General features: G+C 34.1%; 1 protein-coding gene across 4 annotated transcripts in view; it reads right to left on the bottom strand.

Moving 5' to 3' along the window:
- The window catches only part of ERBB4 (erb-b2 receptor tyrosine kinase 4), a 995,253-nt gene that overhangs the window by 32,884 nt on the left and 937,356 nt on the right, over positions 1-25,013 (bottom strand). For all 4 annotated transcript variants that reach the window (XM_053672642.1, XM_053672598.1, XM_053672619.1 and 1 more), the window contains exons 21-25: positions 22,243-22,398; positions 19,546-19,621; positions 16,592-16,738; positions 14,397-14,494; positions 12,925-13,095 (exon numbers count right to left, since the gene is read on the bottom strand). In XM_053672642.1, coding sequence (XP_053528617.1) covers positions 12,925-13,095; positions 14,397-14,494; positions 16,592-16,738; positions 19,546-19,621; positions 22,243-22,398 — 648 coding nt within the window. The remainder of the gene's footprint in view (positions 1-12,924; positions 13,096-14,396; positions 14,495-16,591; positions 16,739-19,545; positions 19,622-22,242; positions 22,399-25,013) is intronic.

Genomic DNA, 25,013 nt, shown 5'->3' with positions numbered 1-25,013 from the left:
GTGAAGAATCCATTGTTACTATAGAGGGTTTATCATTATGTTTAAAAAAGATGGCATGGCCCAAACTTCATAAACATCCTTAGGGAGCCAGGGGGAATTAGAATTATAATAACATTGAGTAAAAATACTTTGTTAAAGAAAAGCAAACTTACAAATTCTAGTATAACTAAAATGAGAAAGCCAGATTTTAAGAGAGTCACTGATAGAAAACACATTGCTCAAAAAGACCCTGATACTTTGCTATAAGTAATTTGAGAAGGCAAGAGATACTCTCAAATCAGCATAAAATTAGAAAGATCAGAACTAATTTTGATATCGCTATAATTTTTAAAACTTGCAAGAATACACAAATGCAATTTGACACTCTGCTCTTATTTAGCAAAAAGAGACAAATCCATATGCATAAACAGAAACAGCTCTTTGTTAAAATAAATCAAGTAACCACTCACACCTTCAATCTAAAATAGAAAGCATCGCCATGATCTACATTTTGAAAGAGATCACTGTTAACATAATGCTTGCAGCTCTGGGTAATTGTGTGTGTGAGAGTTGAAGAGGAGCAGAAAATAAATTGCGGTGACTGGTCAGCTGGAATGACCCAGGCATTTCCTAGGATAAATGCTGAAAAATCACTGAACTGTGTGTGACAACAGGATTATAGATCATATAAAGGGAGATCTAATAAAACAAATATAATTCAAGTTTGTCCCACTAATGAAAATGATAAGCATACTCAAAATAGATGAGCACAAAAAATAGAAAAGGCAGTAGTGCGATAAATTATACAGGGCTTGTAATACTAATACTGCCCTTCACCTGGTACAGTGTGAACAATATATTTAGAATTGAGCACAGTTTCAAAAAAAGTGGATATCAGGGAGATATTGTAGTATTCCTATGAATGATGAGGGCCTGAATGAGAGCCATGGCAGAAGAAACAGAAGTTAGAAATTTCAGAGTTGTTTTTCAAGAAAGCCAAGAGGCATTTTGTTTTGACTTGGATGATTTTAATGAGAAGCGAGAAATTTCAAAACCGTGTTGCAAGCCTTCATAACACTGAGCAAAACTAGGAAAATTAAAAGAAGGCCCATCCCACCTCTTCAGATCACTTAATAGAGTTCTCAAGAATGTACATACAGTGCAGGAATATTAGCATTTCAATACAAGGTTTCAAGTAGATAATAGGCAGTATTAGCATAGTTTGAAGGCTTTGAATCAAAGACACACAACACAAAATAAAAGCAAAAACAAAACACAAGGATTTTAAAAGTAAACTTAAAAAACAGGTTTTCTGCCTTTGTTTATGTTGGGTTTCTTGTTTGGACTTTTTTTGGGAGGGTTCTTTTTTTCTGACAACTTTCAGACCTGCTGCCAAAACTCCCCCTTTGTTTCAAGCTAGATCTTTATCCTGCAATAATAATCGAGCTCAATTTCTATAGCCTATTCAGCTTATTTGCCTTCCTTTGTCTTTTTCTTATAATACCTGGCATACTGCTCTTAGAATATTATCTCCTCAACTCTACGATAAATCCTGGGGGCAGAAACCTTTGTCTTGAAACTCTGTATGTTCACACCCAACACAGTGTCTAGCCCATGAATAATATTCAATAAGCTAACTCATTTAATCTTTCCTCATAATAAATTCAACAATTTAAACATTACCACTTAAAGAACATATTGTGACAAAATACTTAGTGATATAGAGTGTCTTAATAAGAAGAATTTCTTTGGGCTTCACAGATAAGATATTTTTTAAAAATATCCCAAGCATCATATCAAGGATATTTTGCAGGAATCCTTGACATATTTTGGAAGAAATGTAAAACCAATATCCTGAGTCTACAATCATTTATCATCAAGTAGCAGCTGTTGTTAGAATTGATATTGATCCTTGGTAAATTTCAACCAGAGTAACCTTGTAATATCATCACAAAATCCTCCCACTGTATCATTTAGCTATGGGATGCTTCCTTTGCTATGTCCTTAGGTTTTTCTCTCCATATTCAATCACCTAAGGAAAAAAGGCATGTATAGAGGTAACCCAGAATGCTTTTGGCCATTTTCCAATTAAATATTCTTCACCAGAAAATATAATGTAAGTGTATGAAATATAAAATATTCTTTTTAATAAGTCATTCTATGATAAGTTACTTTTAAAATTAGAATAATTTTGGTGGTGTAGTTCAATCTTCTCATCATGAAAGTGAAAAAAAAAACCACTGAATCTGATTAAATGAGATACAGTCAAGGTTGAAGTAGCAAATCATTTGTTCTAGAAAGTAAAATTCCTGACATTTAACTTAGTTTCTTTTATCTAATTACTATTACGTGAAAGAAAAGTGTTCATTCCATAAATAGCAAGACGTTTAATAGAAAACTCATTTTAAGACTATGGATTCCATGTAGGACTGTTGAAAGCTGGATGTTGTAGCTCTGCTTTTTAACATCTCTAAGTTTCCTTGAACTCTTCATAGCTCAATTTTCTTAACTCTTAAAATCATGGAGATATTAGTTCCTATTCTATAGGGCTTGGAGAAATAGTTAATTCAAAGCACTTAGCATACTAATTGGGTTATAGTTAGCACTCAATAAGCTTTGGTTGATATTATTATCATGAGTTTTATTTCGTAAACTAAGAGGCCATGGTTTTGATTTATTGAGCTGCAAAGACATACCCAATTGAAATACTCATATTTCTAAATGTCATTATTGAGAATGACATCATTGTTTCTCCATTGCCATTTTGCTTAAATTTCTATTAGTGTATCTATTATTATAAATATATATAGCATACAATAAATCATATAGTAGATATCAAAGTTCTATTACTGTTTTTTAAAGTAATGAACTAATATAAATATCAAAGGTAATTATAATATATATGTGATAACCTTACTAAAATATATTTATCAAAGTTATGAAATTTATCTGAGGGTGATGTGATAGTGGTATAAAATAAAGTATATAGAGGTCCTATTTTTGAGAAGTCAAATATTCAGCTAAGACTCAATTATTTAGAAACGGATTAGATTTCTGAGGTTCCAAAATCTTATTTTCTTCCTCTTTTAAATCCTCTGACTGTATTTTTGTCATATTTTAAAATATTCAATTATGCATCCATCCTAAGAGAGAGAGGGCAAAAAGTGGGGAGAAATACAAATTTGTTAATAAAGTTATTCTTTAACATATCAAAAAAAAGTGGAGAAGGTTTACATTGTAATGATAAGTCCAGTGTGGGTAACCTGCTCCACCAAAATGAAGCAGCTACGGTACAATTCCTCTGTCTTGTGCTTGTCTGGATAATTGGGAATTAGCTGATATGTTTTGAAAGAGATGGGACACTTAATCTTTAAAACTACTCATCACAAATGACTAAATGATTCTATAACAATTGAAATCATGTCATCCTCTATAAAATGGATTGAGGCTTTTACATTAAACTTTCTAATATTATTAAAGCTAAAATATCTTTAGTCACATTAATTTATTACCTATTCATTGCTGTTGCATTTAATGTACAATTCATTATACCAAACAAACACAAATCTAGGTAACTAAAAAAAATCCACAGAAACAGAAAACAAATTTATGCAGAAATTTCAAAACTGCGTGAAACATTTAGGAGAAATGCTGAGCAAAATGGATGTCTGTGTATATTCATTTTTTAAATTTTCTTTTTCTCTCTTTCTTTTATTGTATTTCCCCCCTAATCATTTAGCCCCTTACACCTCCCTCCCCACTACAATCACCACACTGTTGTCCATGTTCTTGAGTCCTTTTCCCTTTTTGCTCAATGGGTCCACCCCATAACATCTCCCTACTAGCTGTCGTGCTGATCTCTTATCTATGAGTCTGTCTCTGTTTTGCTTGTTAGTTCAGTCTGTTCATTAGATTCTACATATTAGTGAAATCATATGGTATTTTTCCCTGACTGGCCTATTTCACTTAGCCTAATGTTGCCCAAGGCTATCCATATATTGCAAAGGGTAATATTTTCTTCTTCTTTATGGCAGAGTAGTATTCCATTGTGTAAATGTCCCATGGTGGACACTGGGGCTGCTTTCATATCTTGGCAATTATAAATAATGCTGCAGTGAACATAGGGGTGCTTATGTTCTTTCAAATTGGTGTTTTGAGTTCCTTTGGATATATTCTCAGATGTTGGATCACTGGATCAAAAGGCAGATCCATTTTTAATTTTTTGAGATTATCTCTATACTGCTTTCCACAGAGGTTGCACCAATCTGCATTCCCACCAACAGTGCAAAAGGGTTCCCCTTTCTCCACATCTTCACCAGCACTTGTTGTTTGCTGATTAATTGATGATAGCCATTCTCACCAGTGTGAAATGATAACTCACTGAGGTTTTAATATGCATTTCTCTGATGATTAGTAATACTGAGCATCTTTTCATCTCTGTTGGCCATCTGTATGTTGTCTTTTTTTTTTAGATTTTATTTATTTATTTATCTTTAGAGGGAAAGGGAAGGAGAGAGGGAGAGAAACATCAATGTATGGTTGCCTTTCGTGTGTCCCCTGCTGGGAATTGGCCTGCAACCCAGGAATGTGCCCTGACCGGGAATAGAACCGCGATTGTCTGGTTCGCAGGCCCGTGCTCAATCCACTGAGCTACACCAGCCAGGGCTTGTATGTTGTCTTTTGAAGAAGCATCTATTCATGTCCTTTGCCTATTTTTAATTGCCTTTTTTGTTGTTGAGTTTTGTAAATTCTTTATAAATTTTGGATATTAACCCCTTATCAGTTATATTGGTGAATATGTTCTCCCATTCTGTGGGTTGTCTTTTTGTTTTGTTGATGTTTTCCTTTGCCATGCAAATTATTTTAGTCTGATGTAGACCAATTTGTTTATTTTTTTCTTTTGTTTCCTTGGCCTGGGGAGATATATCCAATTAAATATTGCCATAAGCAATGTCTGAGATTTTGCTGCCTATGTTTTCTTTTATGACTTTTCAGGTTTTAGGTCTCACATTTAAGTCTTTAATCCATTTTGAATTTATTCTTGTGTGTGATGTAAGAAGGTGGTCTAGTTCATTTTTCTGCACATATCTGTCCAATTTTTCCAATACCATTTATTGAATAAAATATCTTTAGCCCATTGTATGTGCTTGCTTCCTTTGTCAAATATTAATTATCTATCAAGGTGTGGGGTTATTTCTGGGCTCTCTACTCTGTTCCACTGATCTATGTCAGTTTTTATGTCAGTATCATGCTGTTTTTATTACAATAGCCTTGGAGTATAGTTTGATATTAGGTAGTGTGATTCTTCCAATTTTGTTCTTTCTCAGGATCACTGCTGTTATACGAAGCCATTTGTTGTTCCATATAAATTTTTGAAATATTTGTTCTAGTTCTGTGATATATATCATTGGAATCTTCATAGGAATTGCATTCAATCTATAAAGTGCTTTGGGTAGTATGGACATTTTAATGATGCTAATTCTTCCTATCCACGAATATGTTATGTACTTCCAATTATAGTATCTTCTTCAATTTCTATCTTGAATGTCTTATAATTTCCCAAGTACAGGTATTTTACATCCTTGGTTAAGCTTATTCTTAGGTGTTTTATTCTTTTTGAAGCAATCATGAATAATTTCCCTTTGTGTTAGTTCATTACTGGCATATAAAAATGTAACTCATTTTTGGATATTAATTTTGTATTCTGCTAATTTACTGAATCCATTTATCAGTTCTGTAGTTTCTTGTTGGAATCCTTAGGGTTCTACATGTACAGTCTCATGTCATCTGCAAACAAAGACAGTTTTAGTTCTTCCTTTCCAATTTGGATGTCTTTTATTTCCTTCTTGCCTGGTTTCTGTGGCTAAGACTTCCAGTAATATGTTGAATAAGAGAGGTGAAAGTGGGCATCCCTGTTTTGTTCCCCATCTTAAGGGAAGGCTTGCAGTTTTGTCTGTTGAGTATGATGCTGGCAGGGGTTTGTTATTTATAGCTTTTACTATATTTAAGTATGTTCCCTCTAGCCCCACATAGATGAGAGGTTTTATAAAAAATGCATTCTGGATTTTATCAAATGCTTTTTTTTGCCCTTATCGATATGGTCATATTGTTTCTGTCCTTCATTTTGTTTATGTGGTGATCACATTTATTGATTTCAAATCAAATTCAAAAGTTGTACCAAGCTTGAATTCCTGGAATAAATCTCACTTGATCATGATGTATCACTTTTTTCATGCATTGCTGTGTTTGGTTTTGGTTTGCTTATATGTTAATATAAATATAAACATATAAATATAAACATATATATATATAAGATTTTAGCACCTATGTTCATCAGAGATATTGGCCTATATTTTTTTTCTTTATAGTGTCTTTATCTAGTATTGAAATTAGAATAATGCTGGCCTTGTAAAATGAGTTTAGGAGCCTTCCTTCCTCTATGATTTTTTAAATAGTTTGAGAAGGAGTAATGTTAGTTCTTCTCAGAACACTTGGTAAAATTCTCCTGTGAAATCTTCCTGTCCAGAACTTTTATTGGTTGGAAGTTTTTTGATTACTGCTTCAATTTCACTGGGTGTAATCTATCTATTCAGATGCTCTGATTATTCCTGATTTAGTTTTAGAGATTGTATGTTTCTAGGAATTTATATGTTTCACCCAGGTTCTCCAATTTGTTGGCATATTGTTGTTCATAATATTTTCTTACAATCCTTTGTATTTCTTCAATGTCAGTTGTTATTTCCCTTCTTTCATTTCTTAGTTATTTCTTTGGGTCCCTTCTCTTTGTTTCTTGATGAGCCAAGTTAAAGATTCATCAGTCTTGTTTATCTTTTCAAATAACCAATTTTTTGATTCGTTGATCTTTTGTATCATTTTTTTAGATTCTAGTTTGTTTATTTTTGCTCTGTTCTTTATTATTTCCTTCCTTCTACTTATTTGGGTTTTTTGGTGGTGGTGGTGTTCTTTTTCAAGTTCCTTTAAGTGTAAAGTTAGATTGTTTATTTGAGCTTTCTCTTGCCTTTTGAGATAGGCCAATAATGTCATGAATTTCCCTCTTAGGATTGCTTTCCCAGTGTCCCAAAGATTTGGATTGTTGTGTTCTCTTTTCGTTTGTTTCAAGGTATCTTTTGATTTCTTCCTTGATCTCATTGTCGATCCATTCATTGTTTAATAACATGTTATTTAGCTTTCATGTCTGTGTTTTTCAATGTTCTTGTGATTGATTTCTAGTTTCATAGCAACTATGGTCACAGAAGATGTTTGATATGATGTCAATCTTCTTAAATTTATTGACACTTGTTTTGTGCCCTAACATGTGGTCTGTCCTAGAAAATGTTCCATGTGCCCTTGAAAAATATGTATATTCTGCTGCTTTGGGATGAAATGCTCTGAAGATATCAATTAAATCCATTTGATCTAGTGTGTCATGTAAGGCTGCTGTCTCCTTACTGATTTTCTGTCAGGAAGATCTGTCCATTGAAGTCAATGAGGTGTTACAGTCCCTGACTATGACTGTATTTCTGTTGATCTCTCCCTTTATGTCCATCATGATTCACTTAACATATGTAGGTGCTCTTATTTGGGGTGAGTAAAAGTTTAATAGGGTAATATCCTCTTGTTGGATTGTTCCCTTTATGTAGTGTCCTTTGTCTTTTACTATAGCCTTGGTTTTAAAGTCTATTTTGTTGGATATAAAACTACTATCCCAGCTTTTTTTCCCTTTCTATTTGCATGGAATATCCTTTTTCATCCCTTTACTTTTAGTCCGTGTTTATCTTTTGATCAGAGGTATGACTCTTGTAGGCAGCATATATTTTGGGTCTTGTTTTCTTATCCATTCAGCTACCCTATGTCTTTTGGATAAACCATTCAAGCCATTTACATTTAAATGGCTTATTGATAGATACATATTTAATGCTATTGTATTGTTAGACTATTTTACTCTTTTTGTTCTTTTTCTTTTTCTTTTTTTAATATATTTTATTAATTATGCCATTACAGTTGTTCTATTTTCCCCCCTCATTCCCCTCCACCCTACACACCCCTCCCCCACCATTCCCTCCTTTAGTTTATGACCACATGTCTAAAGTTCTTTAGATTCTATATTTCCCATACTATTCTTGCCCTCCCCCTATCTATTTTCTACCTACCATCTATGCTACTTATTTTCTGTACATTATTCCCCCTTCTCCTTCTTCCACTCCCCTGTTGCTAACCCTCCATGTGATCTTCATTTCTATGGTTCTGCTCCTGATCTAGCTGTCCTCTTAGTTTGCTTTTCTTTTAGGTGTGGTTCTTAATAACTTTCTTAAATCAAGCCTTTTAACATTTGTTGCAGTACTGGTTTGGTATTAATGGACTCCTCATCTTCCAAATCACTGATTCCATCCTCTGTTTCATTTAACCCACTGTTTATTTCTTCCAGTGTATTATTTATTTCAGATATTGCATTCTTTATTTCTTACTGGCCTTTTTTATGGTATCTATGTCTTTTTTCATGCTGTCAAGTATCCTTATAATCATTACCCTAAACTTTCTATCTGATAAATAAATCACTTGCATCTGTTTCATCTAACTCTTCTTCTAGAGAATTCTCTTGTCCTTTCATTTTGGGTCTTTTTTTCTTGTCTTCCCATTTTTAGCTGCTTCTTTGTATTTGTTTCTATATATTAGGTAGATCTGTAAAGACTCTGGTGTAGACCTTTGTCAGATGTTGCCTGTGACTGGTCTTGGGCCACTGTTTGAAGCTATCAGTGACCCATAGCATTTGGCTCCATGTCTGGGCCTATCTGTGTGCTGAGAGAACCAGGCTGTGCACCAAGGCAGGCTTTTACCAGCACCAGGCAGGGAGTGGTTGGGAGGACTGTCAGCTAAAGTCTCAGAGATACACATCAATTGTTAAACTAATTGATGAGATAGCCTCAAGCTGTACTCAGCAGCCTGGGTTAAGGTCTACAGGGTGGGGCAGAGTAATTCTTGTGGACAAGGCTATTGCTTCCCCTCAGGCTGATGCCATTCAGAGAGAAGTGTTCTGCCTGAGAGTAATGGCTTCTGCAGTATGGGAGATGACTCAGCACAGGGATCCTGGTGGTTGTCCCCTCAGTTCTCTCCCCAGAGCCACCAACCCCAGACTCTCTTCAAGGGTCTCTAGTCCACTCTGTCCTTCCTCTGCTGAAGCCCAAGGTACGTGGCTGTAAACGAAATTTTGTGCATTGGCCCTTTAAAAGGCTCTGTGTCTCCAGCTATAATTCCCTGGTGGACAGAAACTTTGTTGCTTTTCACAGTTGGATGTTATCTGGGTTCCTTTCCTGGCTCTGTTGCTGTAGGCTGTGAGCCCAATTAGAGGTGTAGGTACCTGACTTCTCAGGGGGAATCCCCAGCTGCTTGCCACCCATGGGAACCCAGCCAGCCATCTCAGGCCTCCTTCCTTCCCAGTACTCCCTCTCAGTCACACTGTGGTTAAGTGGGGTTTTTTTTGTTGTTTGTTGTTGTTTGTTTGTTTTGCCAGGGGTGGGGTGGGTAGTCTGTCTTTGCTATAAGGCTTTTTTTTTTTCCCAGCTAGTGTTCAGTTGGTTATTCAGGATGGTATCTCTACAATTTAGTCGTAATTCCAGATTGGTCCTGGGAGGAGGTTAGTGTAGCTTCCACTTATTTCTCTGCTATGATGGGTCTCTCGTACAACGTATAATGTTACTTTTAGAAGTAACTTTAGGAACTAGAGATATATACTAAATGGATTGTTCAAGTAGAAAGAGCTAGACAGCTAGTGTTTGGGCAAAATGCCTTTAAATAAATATATCAAGAGAGTACAAAGGCAGCAACAGAATCTAAAATAGAGGTCTATATGAAAATAACCCACGTCTTACAGCAAACTTCCCAGGAAGCCCTATGTACAGTACACAGCCCAGGATGCTACTTGGCTACATAAGACTTGCAAGAATCCAGTTTACTATCTGTAGTAGCAATTGAGGAAGCTAAGCAATAACTTCTGTAACAGTTGGCCAAAAATGGCCAGGACTTGTTTAATGACTAAGAGCTCACTAATTTTGGTCTCCACTTTCAACTTAGAACCAGTCAGAGATAGCCAATTTTGTGCCCTTAACCAATCACAAAGGATGCCCAGTTCTAGTCTGCCCAGCTACGTTTCTCAGGACAAGAGTCTCCAATCAGGGCACACCCAAAGCCTGCCCTTTCCTTCTGTAATGTTTTCGCACTCCTCTGTCTGCCTTTGAGTCTCTGCCAAAATACAAATGATGGTGGCTGATGCCTTTGCTCTAGCAAGCCCTGAATACATAAATGTAGCTTCCCTTACTTGCTTTATTGGTCTTCAACCAAATATCTTTGGGTGATTCTAAAAAGAGAGTAATCTGTTTATTTGCTGGGCACTTTCAGATACTCTGCAATTTTTTAAATCAATTGCTTAACAATCATCTTAGGTAAATACTGTTGTGTTTATTTTACAAATGAGGAAGCAAAGTCATAAAGTTATTCAGAACAGTACCTAACACATCCCTGCTAGTGAATGGTCTACTTTTAAAAATTGAATTATTTTTTGATATCAAAGTCCAACAATTACTCTTAAGAAACATTCAACTAAAGTTCACTTTAAGATGTTACTTTAGCACATAAGATGCCCACAAAACCTAAAGCTGAAGTAACTTATTTTCTAATTATAACATTAACATAATGTAGCTTCATGGAAATAAAGGGGGTGGAAACATTTTCACATGTTAGAAATTACCATTAAAGTTATGTAGAGCCAGAATGAAAGAAAAATAGGATGGCACCGATGACTAGCAAAGCTTTTTAATGCCTGAAAATAAAAGCGTTATTTAAGCACAGTTCCTTTAACACCAGAAAAAGTAAAAATAATTCTATTCTACAGTTAACATTGTTTAACTAATAAGGTAGAATAAGAAATGGTGGATAAAGGCCAAACGGTTCCTATGTGGCTTCTATTTTGTCTCACTAATGCCATTTAGGTAACTCAAATCTTTACTTAAAAATCCTTGCATGCAGCATAAATTAAATGAAGAGAAAGTTAGAATTTGAGAATTCTTAGGAGAAGAGAAAGGTCAAGCTTTTAGACTTTGTAGCATTTCATGTTAAGGAGGAAAAACAATTTTCTTGAAATTTCCCTCCTTTAATAAAATATTATAAATTTGTCACATAAAATTATAAATACCAAAGGTAAAATTGGTCATTTTATTAGTGTATAGAGGGACAGAGGGAAAGAAAAAATGCATTTTTCATATACCTTAAACACTGCTCCCATAAACAAGACTGGTGGTCAATATCCATCAGCTGACTTAATTTTTACATCTTTTTGTTATATTTCCTACACACTGGGATGCAATACATATTTTTCATAGAAAAGAAAAATGTATTGAAGTCTCCATTTTGCCTCTTTCTATACCAGACATAAATGGTGGTGGATGCACAAAAGGTATGGGGCAGTTTGGGGATGCATTTTATGAGAAAATCACCTGAGAAATTTCCCAAACAACATGTAGATTTCTTGACAGATTGATGCCAAGAAAAGCAACCACATCATGACAATAACACATTCTGACAACTCGGAAGCCATAGTATGTGTAGTGGAAACAGACCGCATGCATTAGACTCCGGCTCTTAACCCTGGTTCACTCTGTGGCACTAGTCAAATCACTTAACTTTGTGACAAGTTTCCTCATTTTACGATGAGAACAATAATAATAGACTCTCATGGGACTGTTGTAAGGATGAAGGATGAAATGATATGTATGTGTTGACACATAGGAAACTCGAGGCATTACTTTATTTTTGCTGTCAATCTGAGATAAAGCAAACACCTTTATTTTACAGAATGCGCAGCAAGTGGACCATTTTATTTTTCCCACATTCAAGACAAATAGGGTGCTGCTTATTCTACAAACTATAGTGTTCTTAGATGGAAGAGGAGGCTAAGAGAAAAGAACAGCTCGTTAGAAAAAAAGAAGAAGCATTATGCTTATGCCTTATTAATGAAAAAAAGGAATCCAGGCATCACTTCACTGTTTCTCCAGGCTCCATAATGGCCAGTTCTTGACACAACACTTAATCAAGCCATACTCTGTCTCTGTCTCTGTATCTGGTATCTGTGAGACTCTTTCATTTACCCGGGCACTCTTGAAGGCAGGAGGTAGGTCCAAATTCTTTAAATGTCTAATGGCTAATAATGTCTCGCATGCAGAGATATTCAATACATGTTAAATGAATTATGAATGAAATTTAAAAATAAAGAAATAAATGAACACATGGATTGGCAGTATTCAGAGAAGGAAAGAGTGACATTCATATCGAGTGGGTTTAATGCAATAAATGACATGTAAATTCTTTTCTGAAACTTCTTCCAAAACTTAATCCTATACTTTCAAATGATTTAGGGATCCACCTAATGTAATTAATTTAATTCAAAGGGTTGCCCAATTATCTGTGTTTTGCTTCAACTTGACAAAATAATGTCTCTTAAGTGCGTGCGAGTTGTGTTGGCTTTATTTTTTGACTGGAAAGTCATATCATCTTTTTAAGAAAGAAAAGTAGGAAGCCTATCTTGCTAATAAATTTCACGTATTTATCATTGTGCAATTTTATATTCATTTGAATTGGTTTTTGACTTTTTAAATCTGAAAATTAAACAAATTAAAAGATTTGTTTTATTTACATAAGATAAAGAAAATGTTTCTCCTTTTGAAATCCTAAAAGTGTCTCAGAGTGAATATTATATTGCCTTTGCTTTTCTTCCAAAATCCATAAATTGGCAAGTTTTGGCATATCTTTTGGTGGTATGGTAAATGGTAAGTTTATAAGCCAGCACTCACACTGATTTGAGCTGAATAGTTGTTTTGTGATTTTAGCCCTTAAATATATTTATACAATGTCATTTCTGAGTAATGATATGGTACTTGATATATAAGTACTTCTTACCCTGTTTGAGTCAATTCTTGCTCTGGAAGTATAGATGGGAGGTGGGATGTTGAAAGCTTGAGGGACCAGATACTCCTCAGCATCCATCATATCTTCTAAATCCTCTTCATCCAAGAGATTCTGAAAGAACTTGCTGTCGTTTGGACTGGGAAGCTTCATACGATCATCACCCTAACAGATTGCCCATCAAAAACGGAAAAAAATGATTATTTCCTTTATCTTCAATATGTTGACTTTGCAGTCAGTTTATGTAATGTCAAAACAAATGTTTGAAAATTCATGCACTCACTTAAAACATAATTCTTTAGCATAATTTCTAACCATAAAGAAGCCCATAATATGCTCAGACATGACAAGGCAAAATAAACTTAATGCAAAAAGAAAATAATAAATGCCATTAGAGATAAATAAAGCAGAATGCTATCTTTTGAAGGAGGCAAATTCATTTCAGATCTGAGAATAATGGTAGGCTTCATTGCCAACGCACTGTTTGGGGGTTGACTTTAAGAATAAACAATAAAGGGAAGTTGATTGATCAATATTTATCTTTGGGGGCTTTTTGTGTGTCCTGCAGAAGAACACTGTTGAAGTGATAGCATGTCAAATCCCAGCACAAGTGGGAGTGGGACGGACACCCAAACCCTTTCTCACCTCATCTATTTCATATATATATTAGCTAGCTTTTACCTTCATTACCGACTATAGATATGAAGATAAATACTACATATACATGTGAAAGAGACTATATATATATATGAAATATATATGTACCTTTTATCTTTATATCAGACTATAGATATGAAGATAAATACTACTTTGTTTTAGTAGTATTTATCTTGATACTACTAAAGTATGAAGCCAAGGTCTATTTGTTTATGGTTTAGGTAAAAATCCTTATAGAGATATATATTATGATTTTTTAATTATCCAATCCATTTTTTCTATTTTTAAACATAAAGTTTTCTTGTGGTCTGTTACTTCACTTATGCACATCTCAATTCATTTGAATCTGAGTTATGCTTAGATACTGCATATCTCCCAAAACAAATCAAAACATTTAAAAACTATTTTTTGTAAAATAAAATATCAATATATTAAAACTTTAATTCATTGTCTTCAACCATAGACAAGATTAAAATAAAAATCCATCTTCTTTTTGTTTTGAAAATGCAAAATTATAATTAGGAACATGACTTCTACACAAAGGCTAGTCTGAGGACAAAGGCTTTTTATTTACATGGATAGTCAGAACTATTAATAACAGAGGCACTTGAGTACCAAGGGCAGCTGCTTAGAAATGTTCTGACATCAAGTAAAAGGCTCTTTTACATAAGTCATTTTACATGACATCCTGCTTAGTTAATTCACTTGTGAGTGGTGATTTTCACAGTTTCAAAATCCAGATATTATTCATATCTTGTGGTGAGTTTGACATTGAGAAATTCTTAAAATTTTAGGTCAAATGTACTAACCTGAATAACTAAATATCTTTGAGGGTCTCTAGCCATCCTTGAGAATTCAGCAGCCAGTTCCTTAAATTTAGGTCTACTGTCCGCATCAATCATCCAACCTAGAAATTCACACGGAAGGAAAGTCACCATAGTGATAATTATAAAAAAAATTACATGTGAAAATATAGGCTAAAAATATTGTTTTACTAATAATGATCTGAAGAAAAGACAAAGAAAATTAATGACAGAAATGATCAAAGAGGCAAGGGTTCTATCTCAATCAGTTTGTTGGTATTCATTACTAAGTGTAATATACTAGAATAACAGCATTTTAAAAATGTCTTGATCTAACTTCAAATTAAATTTTCTCCCAAGGAAATATAATCTGGCTTAACTATATTAACTTTAAAAATTTCAGAATATTTTTCTTAGGTATGGAGATCATTCTTTTTTAAAACTTTTATTTGATGGTGATAGAGAAGGTGATTAAAATATAATTTATTATTTTGTATCAGGAGTGACATGGAATAAAGCTTTGTTTACAGTGTGGTTCTCTGGCAAGGGGGAAAAAGAATTGGAAGCAACTTTTTAGTGGTACTTTTTCCTGCTGGGGGAAAATAATAACACATGCAAAGTCGTAGGTAATGTTTGTTCAGCAATCATCATTAGCTTATTTCAGTACTAGCCTTTTCTGAATAAAAATATTCTCAGCAATTTTCAAGGGTATATATTATTATTTAGCTAGGATTCTAGATGATGTAGGTTTTTTCTCCCAAGGCTCTCCTTAGCTGATGGGATGCTATGAATAAAAGCACCAAGCCTTCCTTGATTTTCCTACCAAGTGACTCTTTTCTTTGGTATTAAAACTTTTAAAAGTAAGGAAAAACTTCCTATTAGGGAAAATGTTTTCCTCATCTTTCATTATTTCATCAGGGTATTTAAATGAAACATTTAAATCATCCCTCATTCTGGTTACAGGCTCAAATGATACAATGTATGAGAGTCTTTAAACATTCTTCTATAGATGACTACTGATCAATGCTTGATCCAATAAAGCTATAAAACTTATTTATCTTTACCAGTTCAATTTGTAGTCTTGTGTTGGGAAGTCTTCAGGTGTCATTTTATATATTGTTAATTACACTTGAATTTTCTCTCTCTTAACAAAGTTGAAATGCTCTATATTATACATGCATCCACCGAAAAAATGTTTTTAAATGTTTCAATGTTAAGGTGCTAATAAGAAGATAGGTGTTTCTGGAACTATTGGAACCAAAAAAAGGTGAACTTCACAGTAAGGAATCAGTTTCTTTCCAACTAAATATTGAGTAAATAGAACTATGCTTAGGGAAAAGGGCATGTTGACCTGAACTGGAAAGCACATTTTTTATTTCCTCCCTCACTGTCAGAATGTATTACACATGTTGTGAATATAAATCTGGGTAGACCTGGGTCCAAAGTCTCTTATTAATAAGAGTGCTTGTTCACCTTCACCAGTTTGTTTCTTTGCTAATCCTGTGTAAATCGAAAGGGGAAAAATGCAGATTACACAAGGAAGAGCACTGAATGTTAATATGGCTTAAATTAAGTCAGAAACTCCGGAGACTTTTCTAATTCTATTTAAATGGAGAGCCTAGGTTTCCAAAACGTGTGTCTGGAGCATTAAAAAAAAAAAGGAAAAAAAAAAAGGAAAAAAAAGTAAGAGGGTTAGATGTAAACAATTGATTAAATTGAAAAAAGTAAACATTTATAATATTTTTAGTTTAATATAGATTCATGCCTTCCTCCTTCCCACTGTGCCCTGCTAATTTACTGTTGACTAAAATCCTATTTCTATTTAATTCATTTTTAGCTATCAGTTTCAAGCTTTCTTTCTTTATATATAGATCATTTATTTAGCTTGCTATTTTCCTATAAAAATGAATAATATTATTATGACTAATTATATCTCTTTATGAAAGATAATTCGATTGTGATGGAAATGATAAGAATCAAGTGGAATGAATAAGAGTAAGCATCATATAATTAATGTCATAGCACCAGGGCATGCTATTGCTTCATTTCAACAATAACAACAAAGGTGTTAACACGCTACTTACATAATTATTTTTGAACTTCTATATTTTTCAATACATAGAAACATTGTACAGTTAGATTAATTTGTGCTACGACTTTACTAAGAAAGATGTGATGATAAAATTATTTTGCAATCTTACATTTGACCATGACCATGTAAACGTCAATAGTGCAGATCGGAGGCTGAGGCAAACGTTCTCCTTTCTCCAGTAAGTCAGGGATTTCTCGAGTTGGAATTCCATCGTAGGGTTTCCCTCCAAAGGTCATCAGTTCCCATATAGTGACTCCTACATTGGAAATCAGATTCTTATGTAAGCGTATTAACAACATCATTTGAACCACTCAGTATACAAGGGTTGCAAAGGAATAGTCCCTGAAGACCAATCAAAAATAGTTTAAATAAGGGCTCTTCTGATTTCTTCATCCATTTTGAGATGCCCAATGACAAAATCTTTGTGGGAAATTAAATTATCTTATTATCGTTTTGGAATTTTTAATGGGTAGCAGAGATGATTCAGAGTGGATATCAAAATGAAAAGTCTATTCCCCGTTTATACCTTATAAGTAATGCTAATGTTTGCTGACACGAATTAAGTTTCACTTCCTCACATTACAGGTTATACAACAATTTATTTACTATATACCTGAGTATTCAGTATCAAGTAAATGATTGCAGGTAAAGTCCTATTTTGACTAAATTCAAGATTAATGTTTTTGCTATTATGAGCCATAAAGGTAAAGGTGTGCTTTCTGAATGATTATCTTGTGTTATGGTAAAAAAATATATATAGCTCTTTTTAACCAATGCAAAGAACAGAAGTGGAAGAAAAACATGCTCATTTCTTTATCACATATGAAAACCAGAGCGAGGAGTGATTTTTATGTAAGATACAATATATTTTGTAAAGTAGGGATCACAAAATTTAAAGTAAATCAATTATAGTTTTTTCCCTTAGATAATGAAACACTTTCTTGAATCACTAGAACATTAGTGTTCTTAATAAAGCAAACACCTGAGAAATTAGCATGAAAGTTTGTTAATAATTATTTTATTTTATTTTTAAGATTTTATTTATTTATTTTTAGAGAGAGGGGAAGGAAGGGAGACAGAAAGGGAGAGAAACATCAGTGTGTGGTTACCTCTCATGTATCCCCTACTGGAGACCTGGCCTGCAACCCAGGCATGTGCCCTGACTGGGAATTGAACTGGCAACCTATTGCTTCTCAGTCCAGTGCTCAACCCACTGAGCCACACCAGCCAGAGCTGATGATAATTATTTTACTTTGAGCAATAATACACAAAATACAGATCTCTTCCTTATTATAATATAATAATTATGTAATTTAAAAGGCACAGTTTTCCTAAGAATAAAAAACTGTATAGCTTCATGGACACAATGGTACTACCAAGTAAAGTTTCATTGATGTATATATCCATGTAACTTCTAATGTAAAATCTATGAATTACGGCTATGTTTTCTTTTCCATTGCCATCTTTGATAAGTTATTTATTCAAACTGAAGTCTTTTTTAAGCTCATGACACTTATGTAAATGAAAAAAGGGGTTCTATGGAAAGTGATCTCAAAGGTGATCAGATCATAAATTGCTAACTGGGAACCCAAATGTACAAGTTCGTAGTAAAAGTTTATCTTTGTCTTAAGCAAACCTTGTCCTTTGATTTTATTCATCTAAATTAGCATACCTTTGAAATAAGCCATAACCACATTCAAGCAAATACATAATCTTATTTTTAGAGGTCATTCAAAATTTGTCTGCAGTAGATTACCACATTAATTCAAGCAAACATAAGTAGGAAAAATGACATAATGATAATATATCTACCATAATATATAACATATAAATTTATCTATATCATCTATATAAATTTATATCATATATAAAGGTATATCACATATATTAATTTATTATACTAAAGATGATAAATTAATTTTTACTTAATCCTTGTGGTTTAAGAAATAAATTTGTAAAATTCCCCTGTATGTGTCTAAACCTCAAACATACAATTTCTACTTTTAAGTTGAATAAAATATATGAGGGCCTCAGGGAAATTTTAACACCTCCTATGGCATACACGTGGCGGGGAGACAACCACCTTATAGCAATATCTATTTTTTAAAGGTAATTTATGCTTTTCTACAAAAGAGGTGTAAGTTCTCTAGTGATTGAATGGTTTAATTCTTTTTTCTGAAAACTGAAAGATTAAAACTAAGCTTAAAATTGAATAAATCTTACCATGCTTTAAGTTCGCCTACTGCCTTTTTATTTAAAAAGCAATGTGCTTTTAAGAAATGCTAGCTTTTATGCTGTGTTTACACTCAGAAAAGGTGTTGATTCTTACTAATTAACCTGGACTAACCTGGATGAGTTTACACTGTAAAAAATCCGAGGCATGCTAAGGAGCTCGGCTCAACAATTCAGTTGAACACAACTAAATAAATTTTCTAAATTTAAAAACCACTTTTTTCCATTTCATATTATTTGCTCTGTGTCAAAAGTATTTGGTAAATTAAAATCATAGCTGCAATTAGCAATCTTCTCTCTCATCTCTCCCCTGACCTTTGTTATTTCACTTAACTGCTTTCAGTAATTGTTCTTTGTTATCACAATAACCTCCATTTTCTTACTATAGAACAGAAATACCCATAACAAAAAACTCTTTTTTTAAACATTTATTGTTTTTCCAGTTATGTTTTCAAAGAGTTGTTCAAAGTTAAATCCTTGAGATTCTATGAAATTGTACCAAACTGAAATTGGCTAGGTTTCCTCTTTCCTGTCAAAATGATCAAACAGTTTGCTACCAACTAAAGGTTATGGTAGTCAAACTCAACACCAAGAAGTTAATATGTCATACTCTAGAAAACCAAGAAATGACAAAAAAGGCAGGTAACAATACTATTAGAGTACTGTTTTTTTTTCTTAATGGAAGATGAAAAGGTTAATTCCTTTAGAAAGCAAAGCTTAAAAATGGGTATTTGAAATACAATGAAATCACTTGGCTTAAGATAATTTACATGAACCTAATATGTTTATTTTTGCCTTATATGCATCCATTCAGAGGGAAGATGTACTTACCATAGCTCCAAACGTCACTCTGATGGGTGAATTTCCTATAATGTATGCACTCCAGGGCCATCCATTTAATTGGCATCTACAGAGAAAAAAAGCATAAAAGTTTTATAATTATATTAAAAAGTATTTTCTTCCGAAATGTGAGTCTTGCTTCAATTATATTTTTCATTGTGTGGATAGAAAATATAAATATATTGTTTTTAATATGAGGAACAAATAAATTGAAATTTATAAAATTCTTAAAATGAATTAACCTAAAGATATACTTATTTTTTAAAGATTTCGTTTATTTATTTTTTGATAGAGGGGAAGGGAGGGAGGAAGAGAGAGAAATGTCAATGTATAATGGCTTCTTGCACCCCCTTACTGGGGACCTGGCCTGCAACCCAGGCATGTGCCCTGACTGGGAATCATACTGGCAACCCTTTGGTTTGCAGGCCGGCACTCAATCAGTGGAGCTATACCAGCCATGTCAAGAGGTATATTTATTTTTTAAAATCATCATAAATAGTGAAAATATAATAAAAAAATATCACTTTTTATAGTTCTCAATTTATGTAGTAATTAAATTACTAGTTAATACTGTTTTATAGTTCTAAATATCTAAACAAATGCTTCAAAAAATGGGGTCATATTGTATATTCCTCCCAAGTGAAATTCCTCAAATTCTCAGTTATCCCTTTTCACTCTCAGGCAAATGTCAGGTCACCAGAAAAATGACTTTTCAAACTCACCCCCTTGCTTCTTGTCTCATATAATTTGGTCACTAAAACACCTAAAATAATGAGTTTCAAAGTTAGCCTTGCTTTGTTCCTCAGCCCCAAATGTTCTCCCTCATCTTGGTTAGCCAGTATTGAAAATATGTACCGTTTTCAATATAGGAATTATATAAAAGAATGTGTGAGAGTCAGTCCAAATCCATCATCACTACAGGAAAACAACTCAACTTACTTACACTGCTCTAGGTGGGTCAGCAGAATGCGTTTTCAACTATGAAGAGCAGCATTGCATAACTGGAAATATAATTGGGTTCTATGGGATAAAGATAAACACTTCTACTTTGCAGTTGAAAGCTTAAAACTAAATAGGCCTCTGAAATCATGAGGTTGGCTGCTCACCAAGGTGATACCAAGGTAACTCTACAGCAGAATCATGGCATTCAGTGAAAGGGAACAGAAGACACATTGAAAATAATTTCCCTACAGGCAAGGAGTTAGCTGACTTTATGGACTACGGACATTGTGTTAAAGAGGTAAATTTAAATCACAGGTGGCTTGATAAAGACTTAATGGTTACTAGGCATTTAAAGCTATAATGAATCTTGCTTTAGACAAATCCTATAGCTGTATGTTCTCTAGACAAGTGAAGTCATGTGATTTATGGACTTCTCCTCCCCTGCAATCTCGTAGTGAATTTCAAAGCTGTGGACTCGAACTGCTGCAATTGGGCAGTAAACGGGCAAAATGGGCTGATAAAATCAAGGAAAAGCCAGGTAATACCACGAAACTAAAGGTGTTCTTTTAAAAATAAATTTTGTGTTCATGTGTCTTGTGATAATATTTGAATATATGTAGTTATATAAGAATTTAATACAAAATCAATGATAAGCATTTGGAAGGCTATCATTAGAAAATATTTATAATATTTGGATGGCCCATGATGAATAAAGCACAGAATAAACATTATTTGTATGACATATGAATAACATTTTTTGTTAGCATTAGCTGTGGGTCACCAGAGGTGAAGGCTGCATGTGTTTATTTCACTTGGCCTCTTCTGATCTAAGGGTCCCCAGGTCAGGCTGGGGAGACCTCCACATTAAGACTGCATTGGTTGGTTAGCCAAGAATGGCAAGCTAGATGTGGGTTAATGGGAAAAAACACGAGCTAAGGTTTGAACGTACGGTGGCCTAGAGGGGCAGACACCCCATTGTCAGGCAGGGCCTGAAGCTGGAGAGTCAGAAAAGTTAGAAGCTCTGACTATTCAGAACCCTGGGACATGGCGCGTGACATTCCAGTGGAAAGAGTAATAAATAAATTGGTAAAATCATCAAAGACAGTGAAATATATAATAAAAAAGTATCACTTTTACAGTTCTCAATTTATGTGGTAATTAAATGACTAGTTAATATTGTTTTGTAATTCTAAATATCAACATATGCACTTCTAAAAATGAGGTTAACTTATACGCTATTATGAAAGCTAAAAAGAAAAAAGATCGGAGGACTCTTATAGGAGGATTAAAGGAATCTGTTACAAAAGAATTAGGAGTTAAATAGAATGTTTAATCCGCCTGTGGTTCTAGTAGTGACCAAGCTTCTCTCTAGTCTATGAGAGAGAAATGTAGCCCTCAGTACAAATCAGTCCTATACTTTTAGGATCAATGGGACAATTCGTGTAGCCCTGAGTTAAAGTTTAATTTCTAGAGTCTCTAAGGATCCACCCACTTTCTAACACTCCCACGCTGGACCTGACATAAGGATCACATGCATTGTTTTCTTTTAGTTTCTTTGGGAAAGAGAAGTTGGTAATTATTCTCTCTGTATATTTTTTACAGGCAGGAGAGAATGCAAAGCATAGAATTGTGATTTTATAATCTCTTAAAGCCTCAGGGTTTTTGGCTTCTTCCTATAAAATATGAAGAGATAAAAGGATACCTCACTAGGTTTACAAGCAATACTGCTCTCAAAAACATACTCACCTTTCCTCCATCCGCATTATACTCTTTTTCATCTCCTTCCAAGAGTCTAGCTAGTCCAAAATCTGTGATTTTCACATGGTTTGGAGATTTCACTAAGACATTACGTGCTGCCAAATCACGATGAACAAGCCGTCTTTCTTCCAGATACATCATTCCCTGAAAAACACCAGGTTCCCAAATGATAGTTAACGCCTACTCTTTTCCATCCACTGAAAGGGAGCTTCTTAGCATTCAGTTGAAAATGCTCAATTTCTATAAGTGAAGCAGAATCCTGGAATATGTTCAGAATTAGAGAAAACCTGAGATTAAAAAAAAAGCAAAAAAAAAAAGCTTTTGACCTTGTCTCCTTGAATTCCTATGAAGAAGAATAAATCACCTGCACATTAGCTAAACATTAGATCATTTTTTTCCCAGAGACTTGGTATTCTTTTGCTAACGCTTTCATTACTGAGGTGTGCAGGTGTCTTAGAAGATAAGCTAACATATATTTGGACTGGTCCATGTGTTCCTAATTGTTTTCTTCTCAACAACCCGCTCCAAACAAATATACTTGTTCTTAATTTTAATGATTTAATGGGGTCAAAATCACCATCATAGATTCTATCAAGGCTCAAGAATTATATTATTTTTATTAATTATGCAAAAGTGAAGTATACCCTAGAGTTATTAAAAACCTCTAACTTAAACAATGCTTCAATGACATCAGTAGTCATTATATGAACACACAAGTAAAATTACATAGTTTTTAATGGCCTCCAAACTAGCTTTTAATACACTGTCTTCATAAAACATATGGGATAATTAAAAATAAATGTATTGCTGATTGTCAACAAGAGATAGAGCTGGCTCTCTGTGTAATATACACATGCACACATGTATGCATATACATGAGTATACATATATACAGGTATGTATATGCTCTACATGTGTTATCTGTATGTGTTATAGATAACATGTTAGTATCTATCTACACAGATTTTCAAAATGTCACTGAAGCCATAATTATCAATTGTTACCTCAGCAATGGGGAAGTCAAGAGTCATTAAACACTAGCCTTAACTAAAAGGCTGATATCAAACAAAGGACATGAATGCAGAGGCCTGGAGTGAAAATGTTTTGTTTAAATAAACACGTTTTTGCTAAAGAGTTAGGGGGATTCTTTATTTAGTATTTTGGTGGTAAAAACAAAGTTGTCATTCAACAGCAAATCAGAATTATTATAAATGGTTGAAGCATACTCTCATGCCAATTGCAAATCAATGCTGTTGGCAGTTAACATTTCAACTGCAGAACTTTGAAGGATTAATGGTTTCTGATATCAAAACAAAAGCTGTGGAAAACAGACACATAAATCACACAGGTCAAAAAATTATGAACCGTATACCCAGTGTAGTGTAAAGAGAAGATTGCTTCAAACAGCATCAGGAGCCAAACTCTATATAAATGTCCATTAAGCACAACGAGTGGAGATAGTGCCTGATATAGTCCAATCAGTCAGCAGCTGGGTGACACCACATGTATTGGTGTTTTCTGAAATCAACCCATGACTGGGATTTATGGGGGCTTTGCCCTCTCTCCTGAATGGTGCTTTCTATTTGATTATATTAAATTGGAAATTGTTCAAATAAAGTGAATCTGAAAACATATAGCCCTTAGGTAACTTGAAGGATCAGAAAAAACAAAAAAAACATATTGCCTAAGTGATAAAGTATCATCATTAATTTTGTCATTCTAGTAAATGTCACAATAACATTCATTATTCTCTTTCTTACCACCATCATATCAGAATTTGGAAAGCATGTTGAGAAGTTAATATTCAGATCTACACACCATCACAGAACATGAATACAATGTGCCCAGCATGGTACCAGGCACCAGAGAGACAAAAATAAGTCTAAATCTATGTATTAAAGGGGGGCAGAGTTAAATCAATAAAGTTTACAGATTGGGAATACAGACCAAAGTCGATCGGGCTGATGCATATAAAGCATTGAAACAGCTGTATCTTGAGGATGGTTTGTAGTACAGCTTAGCAGTCCTGAAGGAGAGGGAGGCTTTGGAGAGATGCTGAGTCCCAAATAAGGTTTGAATAATATCCACCAATTGGACGGGATAGAGAAAACAAGTACAGATAGAACAAGTACAGGGTCATCAAAACAGGATGGACTAGGACAAAATCATGTAACTCCGTATTTCTGAAGAATAATGTATCAGGGAAAGGGATCAGTGAGCAGTCAAACTAAGAAAGTAAAGAGAGGATGGGACTGAGAAAGATCCCTTCCCTGTCATGGTAGAGAATTGGGCCTTGCCTTTTGTGAATCATTCAATGTGGTGATGCAGAGATTATTTTAAAAGAAAGCAAGAAATTTAATTTTGGTATCTTGGTGTCATATAGGGGATGTATTGGACACAAAGGTAGCTGAAGTCAGGAGACACTCCCACGGTCCAGAAAAAAAAAAGAGAAGAGAATGTAAAATAAAAGTTGCCTATTAGCAGTCAATGAGCTACATCCATTTTGCATATACATGTATGCAAATATATGTATGTATTCCCACACCAGGCAAATTCCAAATATCCTCTTTAGCTGTTCCATGTACGCCATTGAGAGTGTCTAGTCTTCATTGTCAGGAACCCACCATCCCGCCAGCTATGATACCCATCCCGCTCCTGCATCCATGGATGTCTCAATCTTCAACTAAACTTGGCCAGGAGGAATATTAGAAATCACAGAATTTCAAGGTACATTTATAAAGTAAAATAATTTTCCTTGG

The sequence above is a fragment of the Artibeus jamaicensis genome, unplaced genomic scaffold (genome assembly GCF_021234435.1).
Source record: "Artibeus jamaicensis isolate MK-2021 breed Jamaican fruit bat unplaced genomic scaffold, CSHL_Jam_final contig_1015, whole genome shotgun sequence".
Classification (NCBI taxonomy): Eukaryota; Metazoa; Chordata; class Mammalia; order Chiroptera; family Phyllostomidae; genus Artibeus; species Artibeus jamaicensis.
This window is presented reverse-complemented; position numbering and strand designations above follow the sequence as displayed.